This window comes from Clupea harengus, chromosome 12 (assembly GCF_900700415.2).
Source record: "Clupea harengus chromosome 12, Ch_v2.0.2, whole genome shotgun sequence".
Taxonomy (NCBI): domain Eukaryota; kingdom Metazoa; phylum Chordata; class Actinopteri; order Clupeiformes; family Clupeidae; genus Clupea; species Clupea harengus.
The window spans coordinates 10,751,732-10,774,675 of record NC_045163.1 but is presented as its reverse complement, the minus strand read 5'-3'; the positions used below and the strand labels follow the sequence as shown (position 1 = coordinate 10,774,675).

Genomic DNA, 22,944 nt, shown 5'->3' with positions numbered 1-22,944 from the left:
TTTAAGCTGTCTCTGTGTGTGCTAAGTAATGAAGGAATCTAACTTGCATGAACTTTTTATTGTGTTTGCTTTCATTGAGTGGGACTGAATAGACCATGTCTGTCACCCACCTAGCCTAACTACTCCTTGGAGTATTACATATTTTCTACTTCCGTCAATACAATTCTCTGCGCAAAATAGGTATAGTATATTTCAGATCAATATTGGACTTCGAAATCTCAGAAGGAAACCTCAAGTTTTATTATGCAGATTTAGTCAGCTGTACTACACATCCATTGGTCGGAACAATTACGAAAACGGAGCCCGCCCCTGCCTAAATCCTCTCGGCGACTTCATTGACGCGGCCGGTCACTGGGAAGGAGCGCACCTGTGCACAGGGACTGTCACTTGCCCCGCAACAACAGAACCATGAGCGGACGCGTCGGCGACCTCAGCCCGAAGCAGGCTGAAATGTTGCAAGAGGTGAGGCTGCTTGAATTATCTACATTAATATTGCTATCTCATGTTTTCGTGAATTTACATCAGGTCTTCCACACGTTGATAGCCTATGGTTAATCATGCGTGTGATGCAGTAGCCTATGCTTTGCGTTATGAACAGAAATGTTGGATTAAACGTTTATTCTCTATGTTCTTTTTCGATGTTTAAGTTTCGAGGAAGAGTTCAGGACATATCGCCTCAGCTGCCTTCCCAGAGCGACCATTACCTCCTACGCTGGCTAAGAGGTGAGACTGAATGAATGCGATTTGTAAATTAATACAACCGGTTACCATATTTTTTTTTTGTCAAGCACCCTCCTCGTTCTTTATACTACGGAAAACAGTTAATCGTCTTTCCTTCCCACACATCTAAGATTTCTCCTTGTGGACCAAACGCGCTTGCCCCTTTGAACCTGATACCTTCTGAAACTGGGTGTAGCATCTCCCAAAATCAACAGGTTTTCCCATATTGAGCCCCCATTTAGGGTCGAATGTGTTTATTGCCATAACTAAGAAGAAGTTTATGAGAATACCTCAGACTCAATTCAGCTGTGCTGCTTTGCTCTTGCCAAACAGACATATTTACTTAACAGGGGCCTCTTTAGACAAAATAAACCTCTTGGTTCATGAAGCAAGCAACAGTTAAGAACTGCATTGTGCAGACTTTACACTGATTTGAAATAACTGACAAATTAGTGATACAAAATAGCCTCCGTGTTTGATTTAAGTATAGGGCTCTCTCATGGCTTACATCCTGTTGCCATGTTGTCAAGTAATCTCTTTCTGAACATCTTAGACATCTTAGTTTCAGATTAATGAAGGCCAGATAATGCTCTGTGCATTCCATGCAGAGTGTTAATATTGCACACATGACATTTGTGCTTGTAGATACATAAATAAAAAAAGAATACTATATAATATGTTTTATTTGTCATCGGTAAATCGTTTTATGTCATGCCATCATAAACCCCAATCTGCATTTATATATGGAACCTTGATTGTCGATTATATGCATTTTCATGCTGGGTTACGGTTACACAATCAAAGACCATTTTTAAGTATTGACTTTTGTGTGGATCAAAGTACAGACTGTATGTATTCTGTTTCTGCAAATATTTACTTGGTCTTTCACCTCGGCTTTATACAACGCTGTGCCACAGAATATTGATCTTGCATCCTCTGACCTGCATTTGTTTAGTTAATACTTAACTAAACAAAGAGTTAGATTTTTGAAGATGTTTTTATGTACTTGCTATTTACTGCCATTTTCTGCAGTTATGGCAGCGTTTTACTGAATACTTTAAATCTGATTATATTCTTACTTTTTATCCTGGATTGCAGCCAGGACATTCAATATAGAAAAATCTGAGAGTATGCTGAGAAAGGTAAAGAAATATCTCTCAAAATTAGTATTACATTTTTTTTGCACCTTTAAAGTGCAGTAAACAGCATTGCCAGGTCCACCACCACAATGATGTGTCTCATAATGATAGTAAACATCTCCTGAGCTTGTGAATGTTTGCACAGATGATTGCAACTGTTGTCACTGTTTTTACAAAATCCTACCTGGTCCAGGTTTTCCTACATTATCGGTGGCTTATTGTACCTTTAAATGTTCCTGTTGCCGTTTAACCACAGTTTTAAAACATCACTGCCACAGTATGCTAGTCTGGTAGGCAATGTCTCTTTGAAACTGCTGTTTGTGTGTTTGATTAGCATGTGGAGTTTCGCAAGCACATGAAAGCAGACACAATTATTGAAGACTGGAAGCCACCCGAGGTGAGTGATGGATGGTAGTGGGTATAGGTGAATGAGTGAATGAGTCTCAGTATTATTACCGTGCTATGTCCTATGATCTCTCCAGGCGATCGAGAAATATGTGTCAGGTGGAATGTGTGGCTATGACAAGGAAGGCAGTCCGATCTGGTATGACATCATCGGACCATTGGACCCAAAGGGTCTGTTGATGTCCGTCACTAAGCAGGACTTTATAAGAACCAAGGTGCGGGACACAGAGTTGCTGCGGAAAGTGTGTGAGCAGCAGTCTGCCCAGGTACGAGTTCTGCCTCATGGTGCATGCCCATCGCCTACAGTTCGTTGTGTTCTTTTTCTGCCATTTTGGCTTAATTTCTCCAGGTTGGCTCTTCATGCAGCTGTGTGTCATTATTCTTCCTCACAGCTTGGTACACATGTGGAAGCCATCACCCTGATCTATGACTGCGAGGGTCTTGGTATGAAGCACTTGTGGAAGCCTGCTATAGAGGCCTATGGAGATGTAAGTACAGGTTTAGGATTGTAGAACTGGTGGGAGAAATCAGGCGCGTCCACTATATTGTTGGAACTGAGTACAAGTGCTGATTAACAAGCACTCCACTTTAGGTTTAGGCATATTTGGAGGAAATTGTCAAATATTGCCATTACTCATTATCCACAATTCTGCCTTTAAACTTTGATGGTGCAGTATATCAATAAATCATCTGCTTTATTTTTGTGTATGCTATGTTTGTTAGAGATATTTTGTGTTATACAGATTAATGGACTTTGTTTGTTACAGATATATACTGTATTTGCTTGTATATATAGTGATTTTATGCTATGTTTGTTACAGATCCTCACCATGTTTGAAGAAAACTACCCAGAGGGCCTCAAAAGGGTTTTTCTCATCAAGGGTAAGCACTTCCATCGTTATACTCTCATACTCTCTCTCTCTCTCTCTCTCTCTCTCTCTCTCTTTATCTCTCTTTCTCTCTCTGTGTGTTTGTGTGTGTGTGTCCATTTTAAATGAATATTCTGCTTCTTTGCAGCACCCAAACTCTTCCCAGTTGCTTTCAACCTTGTGAAGCATTTCTTGTGTGAGGAGACTCGCCGCAAGATTATTGTGCTTGGAGGTAGGGCACCACTCAACTGTTCACTTTCATAAGAGTTTTATTCTTTACTCTTCTCTATCCCGCAGAATAGAGCCACCAATAGCTACAGTGGAGAAAATAAGTATTTGACCGCCTGCCGATTTCGCAAGTTTGGCCACTAGCAAAGAAATGTGTGATCTATAATTGTAATGGTAGGTCTATTTTAACAGTGAGAGACAGAATATCAACAAAAACATCCAGAAAACTGCCTTTTATAACAGTTATGGTGGAATAACCCTTGTTGGCAAGCACAGACGTCAGACGTTTCTTGTAGTTGGTCACCAGGTTTACACACATCTCAGGAGGGATTTTGGTCCACTCCTCTTTGCAGATCCTCTTCAAATCCTTAAGGTTGCGTTTTCAATGGGAGGGAATGATGGAATGAGGTTCAAGCCCAATATTCCACGGTACATGTCCCCATCCAGAGTCCCCTCAATGCGGTGGAGTCGTCCTGTACCCTTGGAGGAGAAACAGCCCCAAAGCATAATGTTTCCACCTCCATTCTTGACGGTGGGGATGGTGTTCTTGGAGTCATATTCACCATTCTTCCCCCTCCAAACGCGGCAAGTCGAGTTGATGCCAAAGAGCTTGATTTTGGTCTCATCTGACCACATCCTGTCTCCCAATCCTCCTTAGAATCATTCAAGTGTTCATTGGCAAACTTCAGACGGCCCTGTACATGTGCTTCCTTGAGCAGGGGGACCTTGCGAGTGCTGCAGTACTTCAAACCATTATGGCGTAATTATGTAATAATGGGGTTATGGGGTTATTCTGCACCTTTCGGATGATCACAGATACCGCACGAGGGGATATCTTGCATGGAGCCCCAGACCTAGAGCGATTGACAGTTGTTTGGTGTTGCTTCCATTTGCGAATAATTGCACCAATAGTTGTCTGCTTCTCACCAAGCTGCTTGCAGATGGTTTTGTAGCATATTCCAGCCTTGTGCAGGTCTACAATCTTATCTCTGATGTCCTTGGACAACTCTTTGGTCTTACCTGTGGTGGTGAGGTTGAAGGTGTGAAGTATGATTCTTTGGACAGGTTTCTTTTATACACGTCACCAGTTGAGATCAGGTGTACCTTGTAAGGCCTAATGAGGACTAATCTGTGTGCTTCTTGGGCACATAAATGGTCTGTGGGAGCTAGAATTCTTGCTGTTTGGTAGGGGTTCAAATACTTATTTTCCGCGACAAATGCAAATCAATTCATAACTGTTATAAAATGCAGTTTTCTGGATGTTTTTGTTGATATTCTGTCTCTCACTTTTAAAATAGACCTACCATTACAATTATAGATCACACATTTCTTTAAAGGTGGCCAAACTTGCGAAATCGGCAGGGGGTCAAATACTTATTTTCCCCACTGTACCATAAGTATGCGTTTGTACACTCTTTAAGAGCTTGTGTATAATTCAATAAAAATCATATCTTCGGCTATAGGGAACTGGAAGGATGTACTGAGGGAGTACATTGATGAAGACCAGCTTCCTGTAGCCTATGGAGGTTCACTGACAGACCCTGATGGAAATCCACTCTGTAAGACAAAGGTGAGCAGTAGTGGAATCAGCATACAGGCAGCTCGGAGATCGGTGCTAATTTTTCCTTTCATCCAGGGGAATGACTAACTGTTTTATTTTTGTTCCAGATTAAATATGGTGGTGTGGTACCAAGGTCTTACTACGTCCAGGACTCTATAAACGTGCAGTATGATCAGACTTTGTCCATCAGAAGAGGCTCATCTTTTCAGCTGGAGCAAGAGGTCTTCTGCTCAAGCAGCATGCTACGGTGAGAAGCTTCAGATTCCTTTGTGTTTTGCACTAAACTCATATACATTTAGTAATTTAAAGGGACGGCCCGCGATTCTAATCCCATTCACTTTTTGTCAAATTCAGTGAATTGCTCCTCACGGTCCTCTAACTGTCTGTTAGGTGTTGGCGCTCAAAAAAATCTCTGATGGTTGCAGAGCACAGTCCTGGCTCTGTAAATGGGAATCAAACATAGTGGCTCAGATCGAGCCATAAACAATCCCAGCCAATCAACACAGTGCTTCAGTAACACGGAAGGGAGGGGTGTAATTTGATTTGCTGTTGAGCACAACAACTTTTCGCAACTCGCGGCCTGCATCTTTAAGTACTGTAACCCAAAGCTAAGATACGTAGTTATCCGTTTGTGTAGTCCCTTTTCCCTTTCGGAATATGAACCCGTGGCCTTGCTGGAGTTAATACCACAGTTTACCATTTTAGCTACAGTTACTTGTTGCCATTAATATTTACATTTACTTCACATTAAGTTATTCGGTACTTTCATATATTATGTTATTGAATAGGTCTACAATCAGTTACCATCATTAGTCTTAGAGTTTAACAGGGGCGTTTCTAGGATTCAAAGAAAGGGGGGGCTTAGCCCCAAGGGGAGTGGCATGTTTGCGCGCTGCAATTTTTTTTTTTAAGGCCCATTTGGGGCTGCGGATATCCATTGTTTCAGACAGTTCATAGATTGGTTTAATCAGAAAGAGTGTGATTTTGCTCTGTAGTTTTGCTTGCATTCAGTATAACACAAGAGACAGAATGACAGGGTCATAGTGAAATTTGACAACACAAATATACCAGCTGTGGTGAAATGACCTGTTCTGAGCACCAAAGCTGTCCTGTGGGTAGCTCTTCAGCTTAACCTGTCTGGGCCCTGTGTCTTTTTCACCTAAATCATTAGTTGCTGCAGCTGCTTGGTCTGTCTCTTCCTCTCTCTGACTCTCTGCCTCAGCCTCTCCTTCTGCATGACCCTTTAAGATAAGTTCAAACATTGAAACATTAACTGATCGAAATCCAGAAGCCAATTTTATGACTTGGCATAAAAATATCATGTAATAATCTAGTTTAGGCTAACCCTTGGAGTAGCCTAGGCCTGACAACAAATGCCTATACATTTCTACCACAGTAGAAGAAAATTAAAAAAAACTCCACTCATTTCCTTCTAGACCTGTAGACCACTAACCTCCATCACACCGGCTCCTTCAGCCCTGTCAATCTCCTGCTTCTCTCTCTCATCTGACTGGGCGGAGCTACCACCTCTCCTAAAGAATGTTCTTATATCCATCTGGTCAATGAATTGGATGATATACCGGTACAATAGCGTTATGAGGGACACTATGACATTTAGTTTTCACTAGCATTAACTGATTATAAATAACAACATTCTATAGGGACTGATAATATTGTTTTGAAATACTAGAGAGATATATCAATGCAAAGAATAGAGAGATGTCGATAGTTATTTCTTGTATTTCGAATTCGCTCGTTCACACTCTTGCTAACTGGTGACAGTTTCTAACAAAGTAGCTTAGTTTTAACATAGCCCACTACAATATTCGCTTTCATTTGCCTCATATCAAGTAAACCTAAAGCAGGTAACACTCGTTAACAACTACAGATAGCCACATTCTATAACTTCTTGTACTTACAATTTCACTCCGTGCATAATTTACTTTGAACTCCTTGTCTATAATACTGGCTGTCGTTGACGAGAGACGGTACTAGTGCCCGGGGTTTATATCGTAAAGTATGATGAAAGGCTATTGGAGTATAATTTGAAGGGGGAGTAAACATACAAACCAGAACGCACGCATATAAGTAGCATGTTAGAGTTATAATTAACTTGTCCGTGTGAGAAACAATAGTTTCATTTTTTTATTAAATTTTTTTTTAAGCCAATAATGCCAAATGATTTGGGGGGGCTGAAGAACATTTTAGGGGGGCTTCAGCCCCCCTAAAATAGGCCTAACGACGCCCCTGGAGTTTAATATTGTCCATTTTTACTCCATATATGAGTACGATGTAATACTAACAATTTCCATTAATATCAGAATTGTTTTCTTTACAAGCCTGAGAGAAATGGAGGGCTTAGCAAATACACAGAACACATAATCATTCATGTGGAGGACCATGCAGGAAATTACTATTTGCTCTAGTTAGAGCCATGATTGACCAACTGAGTGGCGGGAGCCTGTATGTCTACCACGCCTCAGATCCTTCTCTGTTTACAGATGTTTTACTGTTTTTTCTTCCCCTGGTGGCCTGTCTGAAAGGTGGCAGTTTGCCAGTGAGAGTGCAGACATTGGCTTCGGGGTGTTTCTGAAGACAAAGGGCACAGACAAACAGGGGGTGGCAAACATGGTAGAGGTGCTGCCCAGTGAGCGCTACAATGCCCATTTTGTGCCGGAGGATGGATCCCTTACCTGTGCGGAGCCCGGAATATGTAAGTGTTCATAACACTCAGCATTATCACACTGTGGCCAATGCTCTAACGCTCACTGTGCGGTACTTGATGCGAAGCAGTTTGAATAATCCATGTTTATTATCACTGCAGAGGGAACCAGGGAGATGTCAATTTCATCTTATACCTAAAATGATCTATATGTATATTCGTGTTATAGTGTAAATAAGATAGTGTGATAAATAGATAGCTTTGATTTTGATACAGTATGTATTATCTTTTTCCATCCCTAGATGTTCTGCGTTTTGACAACACCTACAGCGTGCTTCAGTCCAAGAAGGTCAGCTTCAGTGTGGAGGTCTTGACCCCTGAGGGTCACTCACAGCCATGCAATCGCAGGGAGGCCCATCTTGAGTAGAGCTTCCCTACACCTGGCTTACATTACCACTTCACCAGCATTAGGAGATAGCGTTGTTATTGATGAGAGGACACATTTCTGAACACAGGCATGTCAGAAAAATATTATATCATTTTCATCCCTGTCTTAAAAGTATGTGGAGACATTATACTCCATTCCTATGTCATGAGGATTATTTCTGCTGTTAGACCGGAGATCTTTAACAGATGGAGACTGTTCTGTATACAGAGATATGCAATTTTGAGCGGGCAGTTTCAAATGTGTAAAGAACAATCTTCCCAGTGTGTGCAATGATAACATTGACTTCACATAATTTTATATAATATTTATTTAGATGCAAATGTAATCATTGATTTAACAGATTCGTGGATTTGACTGTATATATTGATTTTTAATCATGGTTCCCTGAAAAAATATTACAATATATGGATCCCTTTAGGTAAAACAAGCAAGCACAGTGCTATTCGTGTTTATCATCGCTAGATGGTACCCTCTCCAAACTGAAAATTCAAGCCCGGACAATTCGGTCATATATTTTTGTAATCGGGTGAAAATAAAAACATCTGTCGAAGAAAATCGTGTCATGCTGTTTATACCAGTGTATGTATAGTTAAAAAGGTAAAAAGATACCGTTTAAAAAAAGAAGGGTATTATGACTCTGAAATGTTGTGATGACTTGTGGTGATCTGGCAGAACATGAAGTGCACTATTACATGTCTACGTAAAGTTAATGGAGCTAGCATCACCTCGGGACATCTGAAACTGCCGTGTCGTTTCACCTGTACCGCTTTTCCGAGAAAGACGGCGCCTGACCTGCAGTCCGACCCCAGGAAGGAGATATGCTGACAGCAAGGGCTAGTGCATTGGTGTAGTGTTGGCTATGCCATGTGAGTTTACATAACAGCTGTTACATTACAATAGGCTCATAAGCCAATAGCAGCAGCTGGCATGCGGTTCTCCTTTTGCCTTCTGAGCTCCAAGTTTTCCCTGGGTCTGTTAATGAACGGATTTCAGTGAGATTTATTGTCGGATTTGAACCCAGGATTGAAATACGATTGCAGGTTAATTGTAATAATGCATCTTATTTGGATTTTTAGCACAGCTTTAGTTGAGAAATAACAGGATTTAATTGAAGACCTGGACTATGTATATTAGCTGACTGCAGCATCAGTTGTGGGCTTCATCTTGGTGACCTCTAGGATGACCTTGTCCAAGGACTCTGAGGAATTCTCACAGCGTCGCCAAGCAACTCATCCGTCTTGACAAACCTGCATTCAGAATTTAGCGTTTTTAAACGCAAGGTCATGAAAATATGACAAATCCTGATAGTCGATGTCACCGCGAAACCGAGTCCACCTGACGGGTCCGGTAGGCGTTACTGAAGAATTTATGGTAAATGTTAATGAGGTGGGCGGGATGCGACAAGTGAGTAAGTGACGTCACCCCGCTGTCTGCAGAGAGTGAAACAAACATGGCGACAGACTGGAGTGGACAGGGACACATTTTAACTTTAATCGTTTTTATTTGGAGTGTCGTTAGTGGACGTACAGAGACAGCGAGTGTTGTCGGGACCCAAGTCTTGGGCATGCGGCTGGAGAGGAGCGATAAACCGGCCATGACAACAGAGGACGGGGTCATTCAGGTAACAGAAGAGAGCAATGTCCAGCTCAGGTTTTATGGGGTGCAGTTCAACTCGGACTCCTCGTCAGAGATAAGGTTCATTGAACACGGGGAAGGTGAGGATGGGAAATATTATAATAACGGCGATGCTAACAGGACTTGTACCGATTTCACCAAAGATTTCACCATCAGTAGCTACATGAATGTCAGCAGCCGAGGGACATCAGGGATGGTCAGCATCAACATCAAACCACTCCGCAAGACCGAAAGCCAGAAAGATTATAGCCTCTGCGTGAAGGACGGTCCGGGGGACAAATGGATCCTTTTGGGGGACAACGATGGCAGAATTCAGGTGGTGGAAGAGATGAAGCCATTCATGCCTCTGTGGTTGCATGGAATCACGGTCTCCACTTTGTTAGTACTGTCCGGTTTGTTCAGCGGGCTTAATCTGGGACTAATGGCTCTTGACCCCATGGAACTTCGTATCGTCCAAAGTTGTGGCACCGAAAAGGAGAGGAGGGATGCCCGCAAAATCGAGCCTATTCGAAGGAAAGGAAACTACCTGCTTTGTTCACTTTTGCTCGGTAACGTGCTTGTCAACACCACCTTGACCATTATGATGGACCAATTGGTCGGCTCAGGACTGGCGGCTGTGGCCGCCTCCACGGTGGGTATCGTAATTTTCGGCGAGATAGTCCCTCAGGCTCTCTGCTCCCGTCACGGTTTAGCAGTGGGGGCTAACACCATACAGTTGACCAAATTCTTTATGCTTCTCACCTTCCCGCTATCTTTCCCCATCAGCAAACTGTTAGACTGTGTTTTGGGACAAGAGATGGGCAATGTGTACAACAAAGAGAAACTGGTGGAAATGCTGAAAGTGACTGAGCCCTACAACGACCTGGTGAAAGAGGAGCTCAACATGATCCAGGGAGCGTTAGAGCTGAGAACTAAAACTGTAGAGGGCGTGATGACTCCTATCGGCAACTGTTTCATGATCCACACGGACGCCATCCTGGACTTCAACACCATGTCGGACATTATGGAAAGCGGCTACACTCGCATACCAGTGTACGAGGACGAGCGCTCCAACATTGTTGACATTCTCTATGTGAAGGATTTAGCTTTTGTGGACCCAGACGACTGCACCACCCTTAAAACTGTCACCAAGTTCTACAACCACCCTGTCCACTTTGTCTTTCATGACACCAAACTGGACGCCATGCTGGAGGAGTTCAAGAAAGGTCAGTGAGGGAGAGGGTGAGAGGGAGATGACGACAACACTGGGAGGTGTGTGTGTGTGGGGGGGGGGGTGCACAATGGGGAAACTATGCAAAAACATATTTAGCATACCTCACTCTCATGTACATATTTGTAAAGTAACAATACCCCTAATACAACTGCTATTCACATCCTAAAATAGAAATATAAGATAACAGCTGTTTATGTCCTTGCTTAGAGCTAGGAAAGACATTACGTTGATGCTTGTCACTACCAGTCATGTCTGTCCTTGTGCTTAGTGTAAAATGATCTCTCCCCTGACACTGGGATGCAGTAGTCAGTTCTTAACCCACTGTTGTGGGGTGGCTGAAAGGGTAACCTCAGAAAGCACAGAGATCTTGTTTGTGTGATGAACCCAAATAGGTGTGTTTTTACATAGACATTTTCAGGAGTTTTTCTTAAAGAGTGTCTCTATTCATATAGTGAGATTGGAGTCATTAGTGTGAAATGACTCCTCCACCCTCTGACACTAGATTGAAGTATGTGTGTTGCAGTGGCGATTTTACCCCGAAATTTCTGGTGGGGCAATTTTGTATGACGTCATGTCATCGTCACAAAAATAAAGCTAGCTGATTATTATATTATTATATAAGCAATTTGCCTATATGCCCAGGTAGGCAGGCTATGGGCTGCATTTTGAGTGCCAGCAGGGAGCAGAAATCCTATTTCAATTACATTTCACATGCTTCAGTTCTCAGCACGACACAAAGATGTTGCTTATAATACAGCAAAAAGTAAATAAAAGAGATTTCAATAAAATCAAAAGATTAGATAGACACATAGTTTAAATAACTTGCATGCTTTATCAAGCTTGTGGCACACGCATACAACATGAAGCGAAAGGCACAACTGAAACAAATAACAGCAACAAACAAATCATGCTGCTAAATGAACGAAACTTACCTAAAATGTTGTCCTATAAACAGAAATTATTTCAGGCTGCAACTTGAAACACTGAGTCTGGTTCCAAAACAGTAGAAAACTAGCGATAGCTAACGAACAATAACGTTAGTACGAGTACAATCTGATTAATTTTTTTGCTAGGCAGATTTCGTGGGGCACATTTAAAACTGCCCCATCTCCCAATGTAAACTTTGGCCTGTGTCGCTCACGCTCATTGCTGTTTCCATAGCAACAGTCTTATGTTTGCAGCGCTGCCCCAGAAAGGGAGGGACAGCGGAGAGCAGGCAGCATTTCACAGAGCAAGCACAAACACAGAAACACTCACAAATCAAATTACTCCAAAACAGTAGCCTACTATATTGCTTGTGAGTCTAGTTTATTCACACACACATTTACAATAGAATCAGAATACATGGAACGGCGTAATTAGGATAAGTAAGAGGTAACTGTATCCCGGTACAGTTACAGAAAAAAAGACGTAATTAGATTACAGATATTTTTATAAAAAATTGGGATTAACAGGATTACACATTTTTCAAATAGATTTAAAAATTAAGAACATTATACTATCAACCACATGCACACTTTACAACACTTCCCGAGAAGACAACAGAGAAACCTACAATATGATGACCTCGAGTTAAAACAATGCCTTCCCTGCCTGGAAATATCAACACTATTTTGTCTTTAAAGCGGAAAGTGGGAAGAACATAACAGTGCAATGCACCTCATGCCTCCCCGCAGTGAAAATACTGTCGTTATCCAAGGACTCCACGTCAAATTTAATGAAGCATTTACAGGTAACACCAACACTGCTAACGTCTGTTCTGTTTTCATTTGCACATTTGGCATTGAGGTAATCCAAAAGTAATGGAATCAAGTTACATTACTTTAATATTGTGATACTTGGATTAGGTTACTGAATACAATTTTGAACTGGTAATTAGTAATTGTATCAGAATACATTTTTAAAGTAGCCCTCCCAACCCTGGTTGTATTAACCCTCTGACAGTATGGATAACATGTGTCTTTCGGTCGGTTATGGTACATCCTGGTTTTTAACACACACAGAACATGCACACACACACAATATTATCTAACTCTGATGCAAAAATATGCTGCCTCCAGTGACCCCAGGCAGTGTATTGAAGAGTGGAAAGGGTGTGTGTGTGTGTGTGTGTGTGTGTGTGTGTGTGTGTGTGTGTGTGTGTGTGTGTGTGTGTGTGTGTGTGTGTGTGTGTGTGTGTGTGTGTGTGTGTGTGTGTGTGTGTGTGTGTGTGTTTAGGAGTAGTGGGCAGTGCGTATCCCTGTCTGCTTGTTGTGTGTCTGAGCCAATCAGGACCCTCTTCTTCCCAGTGGCGGGAGTCACAGTATGACAGCGGACAGAGAGGTCATGCACCACATCCATGTTCCTGTCATCATAACTGTCCTCTTCCTGTTATTAGCTGGAGGACAGCAGCAGACTCTAGGTCACTACATAGCACACACCAGTTGAGGACACTCTGGTTCAGCATCCCGCACTTAAGACCCAGTGGGCTAGCAATTGAACCTAACTATTACAATGCATACCAGCCTCAGGGTGCACTAAATAGATGCAGTGGATGTGGTTTGTTTTTAAGGCAATGTGGATGCACAGTGGTGGTTATTTTCGAGATTGTTTCAACTTGTCTTGATTTGGATATTGCGGTTTCTTCTGTGTCTGGGCAATCTGGGTAATATCCGTGCCTTCCAGCTGACAGTGTCTGCAAGATGCCGCAGTCTGAAAAGAGCACACATGCAGGAGAATAAAGACAGGGTGTGAACTGTGAAAGAAGGCACAGAAATGCTCACTTCCAGGTCCTCCCTCCTGTTCAGTTCCGTCCCACTGCGTCTGTGGCGTTTTGAGACGTGTCCTGTGACAGTCAAGGCACCCAGGGACTAGTGGTGCCCCCTCTGTGTGGACTCACAGTTTTTAAGGAACTCTCAGAACACACAGACAGACATTTGTAGTGATTCGGAGGGTGTGAGTTGCTTTGATATGCTGCAGCTCTCTGTAGGGCTTACATCATTGAAGCACTCCCACTGCAAATACACACACACACACACACACAAACACACACACAAACACACACACATAGACACACACATAGACACACAGTCACTCTCTGACACACACATATACACACAAAGTGACCTGACCTCATCTGGAGCGATTGTCAGTCTCCAGAGATTCAAAACACACACACACACACACAGTGCTGTCACTTTTTGTAAACTCCAGACTAACACTCATACACACACAGTGGCATGACTTCAGCTGGAGGGCTGCGCTATCTCCTAAGAGACGTATACACACACACACACACACACACACAGACACACTGTCTCACTTTCCCAAACCCACACTCTCTGTCTCACACACACACACACACACACACACACACACACAGACACAGCAGAGCAGGCCAGCACAGCAGATTATAGCTCTTCCCCTCTTCTTGCCCTTTCTCTCTCTCCGTTATCTCTCTCTTTTTTTCCCCTCTCCCTTTCTGTCTCTCTCTCCTCCGTTCTTTCTCTATTCTTTCCCACTCCTGTTCCCTCTCTTTCCCTCTCCCTCTTCCTGTCTCTCTATTTCTCTGTCTCCATCCCTCATATCACACCCTGTTTCTCCCCTCATCACTGTTTTCCCCAAAGCTCCTTTGCTCTTCTGCTCTGAAGACTCTGTGCCTTCATCTCACAACTCAGCTGACTCTGGAACAGGCCTGGATATGGCTCAGATACGGCTCAGATACGGCTCAGATCCGCTCCTGAATCAGCTGTAATATGCCTCTTTTCTCCTTCGCTCTCTATGTAGCTGCTGATGGAGCTGCTTGGCTGTAGAGATGTAGTGATTGACAGCAGCAGGTCGATAGCCAGAAGTGCACACTGTAAATAATTAATGCACAGAAAGGCCAGGAGCAGGAGCTTCCCGCTAGGCTGCTAATAGTATTCACATTAATGCGGAAGCCCCCTTTGGAGCGCTTTTTGACAGAGGAATAAATATACCACAAGCACCTAACGGTCTTTGTGCAGTCTTTGGAGTGCTTTTTGACACAAGAACAAATATACCACAAGCACCTAGCAGTCTGTGTGCAGTCTTGTTAGGGTGGTGCAGTGTAGGAGCTGGATGTGCTGCCCCACAAAAAAAAGCCTTGAGGAGCTAGTCCTAGGCAATGCTGTGCCCAGTTAATGCTGCTTTTCAACAACAAAAAAAACCACCTAGATTGAGAAGCTAGCACTGGCCTCCGTCTGGATCAGTACGCTGATGCATAATTTTAAACTACAAAGCAGGTTGCTTGAATTCCTGCATTAAAATATTGTGACACTAACACTAACAACATAACACTGTATCATGACAGTCTGGATGATTTGAAGTGGTCATTTATTATCACACTAGCATTCAATTATCACGGCAAACTATTACGCTGAACCCTAAGTACACAAAAGTTAAAATAACGAAACCTGTAATTATTACTTGTGAAGGAATATCATTCACGTCTTACTAAACCTAGCCACGCGAAAGTGAACGAGGTAAACAAATCCTTTCTGTTTCCTCTTCTGAGCCTATGCAGGTCACGTGAAAAATTATCCTAAGATGCGTATCCGAAGACCCAGTCAAAATGAACGAATCATTTCTGTTTTCTCTAGCTACCAGTGCTGAGCCTATGCAGGTCACGTGGGAAATGAACGATGAACGAGATCTGATCTGTATCCGGCAGATGAACGAGTCGTTCACCTCCCGACCGTGTCTTCGGGTCAATGAACGATCCGGCAGATGAACGAGTTGTTCACCTCCCGACCGTGTCTTCGGGTAAATGAACGATCGGGAGATGAATGATTCGTTCATCTGCCGGATACAGATCTTCGGGTCAATGTTTCGTTCTTCTTCCAACCGAGTCTTCTGATCAATGATTCGTTCATCTGCCGGATACGGATCTTTGGATCATTTTTCACATGACCTGCATAGGCTCAGTACTGGTAGCTAGAGGAAACAGAAATGATTCGTTCATTTTCCGACTCGATCTTCGGATACGGATCTTTGGATCATTTCCCACGTGACCTGCATTCAACGAATCATTTCTGTTTCCTTGGCTGAGCCTATGCAAGTCCCGATGCATGGCCACGAGAAAATTAACGAATCGTTCACGAACGACACATCACTAGTTATAAGTAAACGGCAAACAGACGTATCTTCTCTCTGTCTCCGTGTGCCCTTCCTTCACCTACAAATATTACAGTGGCGACGAGGTAAAGAAGTTAATCCACATCAGTGATGAAAACTAAAGGTGTTTGATGAGTATAACCTCCTAAATGCAAGATTTCGCATGTTTTCTGGTTCGGAAGAAACCGTAAATGCTAGCTGCTGAAATAGTTTTCGATGCTAAGCAAGGCACAACATTTGAAAGCGCAAGAGCGCCCTCCTGTGGTGAGTGACTGTAACAAAAAGGGAAAATTGTGTTTAAGACAAAAAGGAAGTGGTTTAAATTGACAAAGAAAAACGGAGATTAACTGAAAGGGAAGTCAACTGAAGGATTTCTTGAAAGAGGGGGAATTATAAAGTTGCAGAGACATTCAAATAAGACTACAACTGCAGAAATGGCATATATCGGAAAGGTTCCGGAATTTGACAGTAAGAAAGAAGATTTTGATTCATATTTGGAAAGGTTTGAAAGATGGCTGTCTGCAAATGACATTGATGCAGGGAAGAATGCTGATGTATTCGTGAGTGTTTTGGGTCCGACCCGAATATGGATTACTAAAAAATTTGGTTGCACCGAAAAAAGTCAGTGAGGAGACTTACGATAACCTCACGAAAGCCATGTCACTTGCATTTCAAGCCGAAGCCTATCTTGATAGCGGAACGCTTCAGATTCTACAAACGACAGCAAAAGCAAGATGAATCAGTCTCTGAATATATCCTTGCACTGAAGAAACTAGCGAGCACTTGTGACTTTGGACAATTTCTCAATGATGCATTCAGGGATAAGTTTGTATGTGGCCTCTTAGGGGAGCGGTATCACAAAAGGCTACTCTCTGAAAAAGAACTCACTTTCCAAAAAGCCTGTGAAATTACACTTGCTCTAGAATTGGCCTACAAGGACACGAAAGAATTGAGAGAACATGCTGAGAAACCAAAAGGTGCAGTTAACAAAGTCTTCAATACTTCAAGTGAAAGACGACATCACATGAAAGGTCAAAGTTCACGTTACGACCGGCAGGATGATTCTAGAGGAAAACAACGGGTTTCAGAGAAATGGCAGTGCTATCGATGTGGCAAAGATAACCATCAACCAACTGAATGCCACTACCGCACTGAAACATGCCATGGATGCGGGAAGGTGGACATTTGAAAAGAGTCTGCAAGAAAATAAGACAGGGGACAAAGCGCAAATGGTCATAGCAACCAGGGAAACGGATGACTCAGAAGATGGTGATGACGATGAGCTGGAATTGTTTACAGTATACACTGCACAAGGAAAGAAAGACGGCATTTTTGTCAGCATGGAGTTATCTGGGAAACCAGTGAAAATGCAAGTGGATACGGGTGCTTCAGTATCTTTTGATTCCAGAGTCCCTTTATCAGAAGCAACTGAAGAATTGCCCACTAAACCAGCTGCCATTCACCTGTCTTCATACACAGGAGATATCATACCTGTGCTGGGAAGGTCCTGGTGCCGGTGAAGTATGGGGAACAAGAGTGGAAGTTGCCACTTGTGGTGGTTAAAGGCAGTAAACGCCATTGCTGGGAAGAAATTGGCTGCAGAAGATTAAAGCTGATCTGGGCCAAGAATCTTCAGCCTTCAGAGAACTGAACCACTCACACTCGCAAGACATGCTTGAAAAAGCACAAAGACTTGTTCAAGGATGGATATGGGAAGATAAAGACTTCAGAGCAAAGATTAGAGTGCAGAGCAATGCCAAACCAATCTTCCACAAGTCACGACCAGTACCTTATGCGGTTGAGGGAAGCAGTGGAAAAATAACTTGAGCGCTTACAGAAGAACGGAATCATTACACAAGTAGAAGGAGTGATTGGGCTGCACCTATCGTCGTCAGTACAAAGAAAGACAAGACTGTGAGATTGTGCGGTGACTACAAAGTGACTGTGAATAGATGCATACTCCCAGAGGAATATCCTCTACCAAACGCTGAGGACTTATTTGCTACTCTGGCTGGCAGAATAGTTTTCAGTAAACTTGACCTGTCCTATCGCTTATCAACAATTGCAGCTTGATCCAGAATCAGAGCAAGTATCTGACGATACCACACACACACAAGGCCTCTTCAGATTACACTGTTCTGGGCCTACTGGCTCGGTCTCCACAGCTCCGGCAGTGTTCCAACACACAATGGACCAAATCCTTCATGGAATGGAGAATGTAGTGTGCTTTACTGGATGACATCCTTGTCCTCAGCGCCCTACAAAAGAAAGACATTTAGCCATATTAGATGAAGTCATGAAAAGACTGGAAAAGCATGGAATAAGGATCAAGAAATCAAAGTGTGCATTCTTGCATAGATTTCAGTGGAGTACCTCGGATACAGAATTGATGCACAAGGACTTCACCCAACAGCAAGCAAGGTAGAAGCCATAGTAAACGCACCAGCTCCACAGACTGTTACAGAGCTAAGATCATTCCTGGGATTGACTTAATTATTATGGAAAGTTCTTGGCAAATGTATCTACATTACTGCATCCACTTCACCAGCTGCTACACACAGACACACCATGGACATGGTCAGAGAAATGTGAAGACGCATTCAAAGCCTGCAAACAGCGTTCTCCTGAACAGTAATTGTCTTGCACACTATGGACCCAGAGAAGCCTCTTAGGCTAGCATGTGACGCCAGTCCATATGGTGTTGGTGCAGTAATTTTGCATGTGCTTACCCTCTGGTGAAAGAGCAACCAATTGCTTTTGCATCAAGGACTCTTTCATCAAGTGAGCGAAATTATGCTCAAATGAAAAAGAAGCATTGAGCATTAATATTCGGCTGTCCAATAAGTACCTGTATGGAAGGAAGTTTGTGCTATTTGACCGACCACAAGCCACTTTTGACCATATTAGGCCCCAAATCAGCAGTTCCAACTCTTGCTGCACTCCGCATGCAACGCTGGGCCTTAATCCTACTGGCATATGACTATGACATCCAGTATAGACGTTCCAGTGACCACGCCAATGCAGATGCGTTGTCACGTCTTCCATGCAAGCATGACGCTGATGAAAGCACAGATGAGAATGAAGCCTTCTGTGTGTCCCATGTTGAGCAGTTGCCCGTGTCTGCCAAAGACATAGCAGAAGAGACTAGACTTGACCCAATCCTCTCTAAGGTCCTGGATCTGACATTGTCAGGATGGCCAAAGTTTGTGCCCAATCCAGAGCTCAAGCCATTTTACTTGAGGAAGGACCAGTTGTCTACAGACCAGGGATGTATTCTTTGGGGGTCAAGGGTAATTATACCGCCGAAGTTCAGGCAGCGTCTTCTGTCAGATGTGCATGAGGGACATCCAGGAATGACACGGATGAAGGCATTAGCCAGAAGTTTCCTGTGGTGGCCTGCACTAGACCAAGAGATAGAGAATCACGTGAGTCAGTGTGCAGCGTGTGAGACTACACTGAACAGACCTGCTGCAGCACCTCTTCATCCTTGGTCATGGGCTACAACACTGTGGGAAAGGATACATGTGGACTTCGCTGAAATCAACAAGCAGCACTACCTGGTGGTAGTAGATGTCTATTCCAAATGGCTAGAAGTCCTGCCTACACAACTGAGAACAGCACAGAAGACTGCAAATCTTCTCAGGAACCTCTTTGCGTCATATGGTCTGCCAAAGGTGCTCGTGTCAGACAATGGCCCTCCCTTTACATCGACGGAGTTTGAGCAGTTTCTCAAGAATAACAGAGTACGCCATGTTCTCACACCACCTTACCATCCTGCGTCTAACGGAGCAGCGGAACGAGCGGTACAGACTTTCAAGAAAGCCTGGACACGACTGGAAGCACAGTCTGTGTCACCCCATCTACGGCTTGCTCGGTTCCTGTTCACATATCGAAACACTCCTCACACAGTCACTGAACGCACCCCGGCTGAATTGTTCCTGAAAAGACAACTACGCACTCGCCTGTCATTACTGAAGCCGGACATATCCGAAGTGGTGGTCAAGCATCAGCTACAACAGAAAAAGGCTCATGACAAGCGGGCAAAGCCTCTCCGGATGTTTAATCTGGGAGAGAGGGTGTTAGTTCGAGATTTCAGACATCCTAAGAAACTGTGGATTCCAGGGGAAATTCTGCAACGAAAAGGACCTATGTAGTGCAAATAGGTCAACGCCAAGTCAAGGTGCATGTGGATCACCTTTGTGCATCTAAAGCTTCAACACGTCCAAGCAGAATGGATGACAGCGATTTCCTGGACTACACAGCAAGCTCTGAGGACCAAGCAGAAAGCACGGAGCAAGAAGATGCAGCTGCTGGTGCATCTCCGGAAGCTCAACCTGTTACTTCTAATTGAACCCTGCATATGTAGTGTAAGGAATGACTAATGCAATGAAGTATGTAGTCTGGCTATATAGGTTATAATCTAGGAGGGAGGAGTGTAGTAGTTCACATATACTACGGTAATGTTGGCCATAGTATTAAGGTAATTACGGTATCTGTATGAGTCACTTCACTATCTGTATACCGGCATTCGAGTTATAAGTAAACGGCAAACAGACGTATCTTCTCTCTGTCTCCGTGTGCCCTTCCTTCACCTACAAATATTACACTTACTAATGTGTATAAGGCTAAAAACGGCCATTGCATGTTTAACTCAGTGCAGCTATCTGGGTAACTCTGTAATGCTGATTTTTATTATACCCCTGATTGCATGAACCATCGTCATTGCTGTTTGTTTATTACAATACACTTTTTATCAAACTCAGCAAATTGCTCCTCATGGTCTTCTAGCTGTCTGTTATGTTTATGCGCTCAACAACACTAGCGTTCATGAGCTCAAAAAACAACAACCATCCACTAGAATCACAGACTTAATCTTTAAATAAATGTTAAATAAACAATATATCACAGTGAGACAGTGGTCAGGCAAAATAAACAGCTAAAGGAGTTTCAGTACTGGTCCAGTTATTTGCAAATGCTGATTTAGACATTAAAGATAAGTGTTCTCATGTGATGTGAGAAAACATTCATGTGTAAGGCTTTTTGTTCTTTATTTTTCACACTCTTGCCTTGTCTTGTCTTGTAAATAAGATGATATTAAGAAACCGCCTTAGGGGCCAAAATGGCATTAAAACTCTACTCTACTGCCATACCAGTCGCTTAATTAAGAAATAATAGCCCATATGTTCAAGGAGTAATAGAGTTTACTTGAATGCGCCTTCCGTAATCAGTCCCTAGGATTAGTATAGGGGCTGTTGTTTTGTATAAGTGAACTTAAAAGTGTTTGTAAGTTTATGTTGAGGGTGAAAATGTCGTCCCAGAACGTAAATGCTGTGTTTCTTGTTCTAGGGAAGTCGCACTTGGCCATCGTCCAGAAGGTGAACAACGAGGGCGAGGGGGACCCCTTCTATGAAGTGCTGGGGCTGGTCACCCTGGAGGACGTTATTGAGGAGATTATCAAGTCTGAGATCCTGGACGAGTCCGACCTCTACAGTGGGTTTGATCAGCAGTCTTTACAGCACTCTCCATATAGCTGTCACCTTGCACACAGCCTCTGTTGTGTTTGTGTAGATTTAGTTAGCTGACCTTTACCAACATTTGATGGTCTCTTTATAAACTCAAGGTTATTCCCTCTCACTCTCTGGCTTTCTCTCCGTCTCTCTCTCTCTCTGTCTTTCTCTCCATCTCTCTCTCTGTCTTTCTTGCTCCATCTCTCCGCTTTTCTCTCTCCATCTCTCTCGGTCTTTCTCTCTCCATCTCTCTCTCAATCTTTCTCTATTTTTTTCTCTCTCCATCTCTCTCTTTCTGCCTTTCTTTCGGTCTCTCTTCTTTCACTTTTCCACCTATTCTGTGTTTTCTGTCTCACTCTCTCGCCTTTGTCTTGACCGTTTCTCAGCTGACAACCGTAACAAGAAAAAGGCCCACCCCAACAAGAGCAAGCGGGATTACTCAGCCTTCAAAGACGAGAACGAGTCCAAGGTGAAGATCTCCCCTCAGCTGCTGCTGGCTGCACACCGCTTCCTGGCCACAGGTGTGTGTGTGTGTGGGTGTGGGTGTGGGTGTGGGTATGTGTTTGTATGTGTGGATGTTGGGAGGAGGGGGTGCGTGATTGCATCATGTTGCATCAGATCTCATGGGAAGGGGAGGGCAGTTTTTGCCCACACTGTTAAGTTTGTCTCTCTCTCCCTCTCTGTATCCCTTTCTCACACTATTGATCACTCTTCTGTGTTTTAATGGTTATTTTCTGTCCATGTGTCCCTATCTTTCCCCCTGGCTGATTGTCTGGGTCTCTTTCTCTCTGTCTATCCCTCTGTCTGTTTCTCCATCCTTCCCTCTGTCTCTCTGCCTGTCCCCCCCCCCCCCCCCATGTCTGCCTCTCTCTACCTCTCTTCTTTTCCTCTCTTCTCAGAGGTGAACCTCTTCAGCCCTCTCCAGATCTCTGACAAGGTTCTTCTGCGGATCCTCAAGCATCCAGACGTCGTCCAGGAGGTCAAGTTCAACGAGAATGACAAGCGTTCGCCGCTGCACTTTCTGTACCTGCGCGGGAAGCCCATTGACTTCTTCATCCTCATCCTGCAGGTCAGCCGCTCTCAACGCGCCACGTTGCGTCACATCATGTCTCATGGCCTCAGCCCTGACGTCACACAGCTTTGACTTAAGCCTGTGCTATCTCCCTGATTGGCTTTCCAGGGAAACAGGATCTTAGAGGTCTCAGGGTTTCATTTGTCTACACAGTAGGTTTAGAGTGTGGTGAGTGTCATGTCAACCACCGCTGCAGAGTCCCTTATTCCTCACCTACTGAATCTACAAACACGTTCGGAAGGAAAAGTATGATTTAAGTCTGTGTTGTGTTCCATCACCGTGTTGACATGTCGGTTGTGGAGATCAGGGGTGGTGCGACACGATGAGCTGCTGTGACTGAGCTGCTGAGAGAGGGACAGGTGGAGAGGAACAG

The 22,944-nt window shown here is 43.5% G+C and overlaps 2 protein-coding genes across 3 annotated transcripts in view; both read left to right on the top strand.

The window, feature by feature from the left end:
- The first annotated feature begins 309 nt into the window (after positions 1–309).
- Positions 310–8,587, top strand: sec14l7 (SEC14-like lipid binding 7). Its single transcript, XM_012815012.3, has 12 exons — positions 310–462; positions 648–723; positions 1,819–1,862; positions 2,194–2,256; positions 2,342–2,530; positions 2,657–2,752; positions 3,086–3,146; positions 3,282–3,365; positions 4,825–4,931; positions 5,030–5,169; positions 7,466–7,635; positions 7,887–8,587. Exons 1-12 carry the CDS (start codon positions 409–411, stop codon positions 8,009–8,011), a joined length of 1,209 nt encoding a protein of 402 aa, XP_012670466.1. The 5' UTR covers positions 310–408; the 3' UTR covers positions 8,012–8,587.
- Positions 8,588–8,686: 99 nt separating this feature from the next.
- The window catches only part of LOC105890268 (metal transporter CNNM4), a 29,409-nt gene continuing 15,151 nt past the window's right edge, over positions 8,687–22,944 (top strand). For both annotated transcript variants that reach the window (XM_031577310.1, XM_031577309.1), the window contains exons 1-4: positions 8,687–10,872; positions 21,339–21,482; positions 21,886–22,020; positions 22,399–22,568. In XM_031577310.1, the coding sequence (XP_031433170.1) occupies positions 9,483–10,872; positions 21,339–21,482; positions 21,886–22,020; positions 22,399–22,568 (1,839 nt within the window). In that variant the 5' untranslated portion in view covers positions 8,687–9,482. The remainder of the gene's footprint in view (positions 10,873–21,338; positions 21,483–21,885; positions 22,021–22,398; positions 22,569–22,944) is intronic.

Bases quoted from the DNA above. Each gene is read 5' to 3' on its own strand.
- sec14l7 (XM_012815012.3), top strand. From the start codon at position 409: ATGAGCGGACGCGTCGGCGACCTCAGCCCGAAGCAGGCTGAAATGTTG. The intron at 2,531-2,656 runs GTACGAGTTCTG...TCTTCCTCACAG, and splicing joins GTGAGCAGCAGTCTGCCCAG to CTTGGTACACATGTGGAAGC. The intron at 3,366-4,824 runs GTAGGGCACCAC...CTTCGGCTATAG, and splicing joins CAAGATTATTGTGCTTGGAG to GGAACTGGAAGGATGTACTG.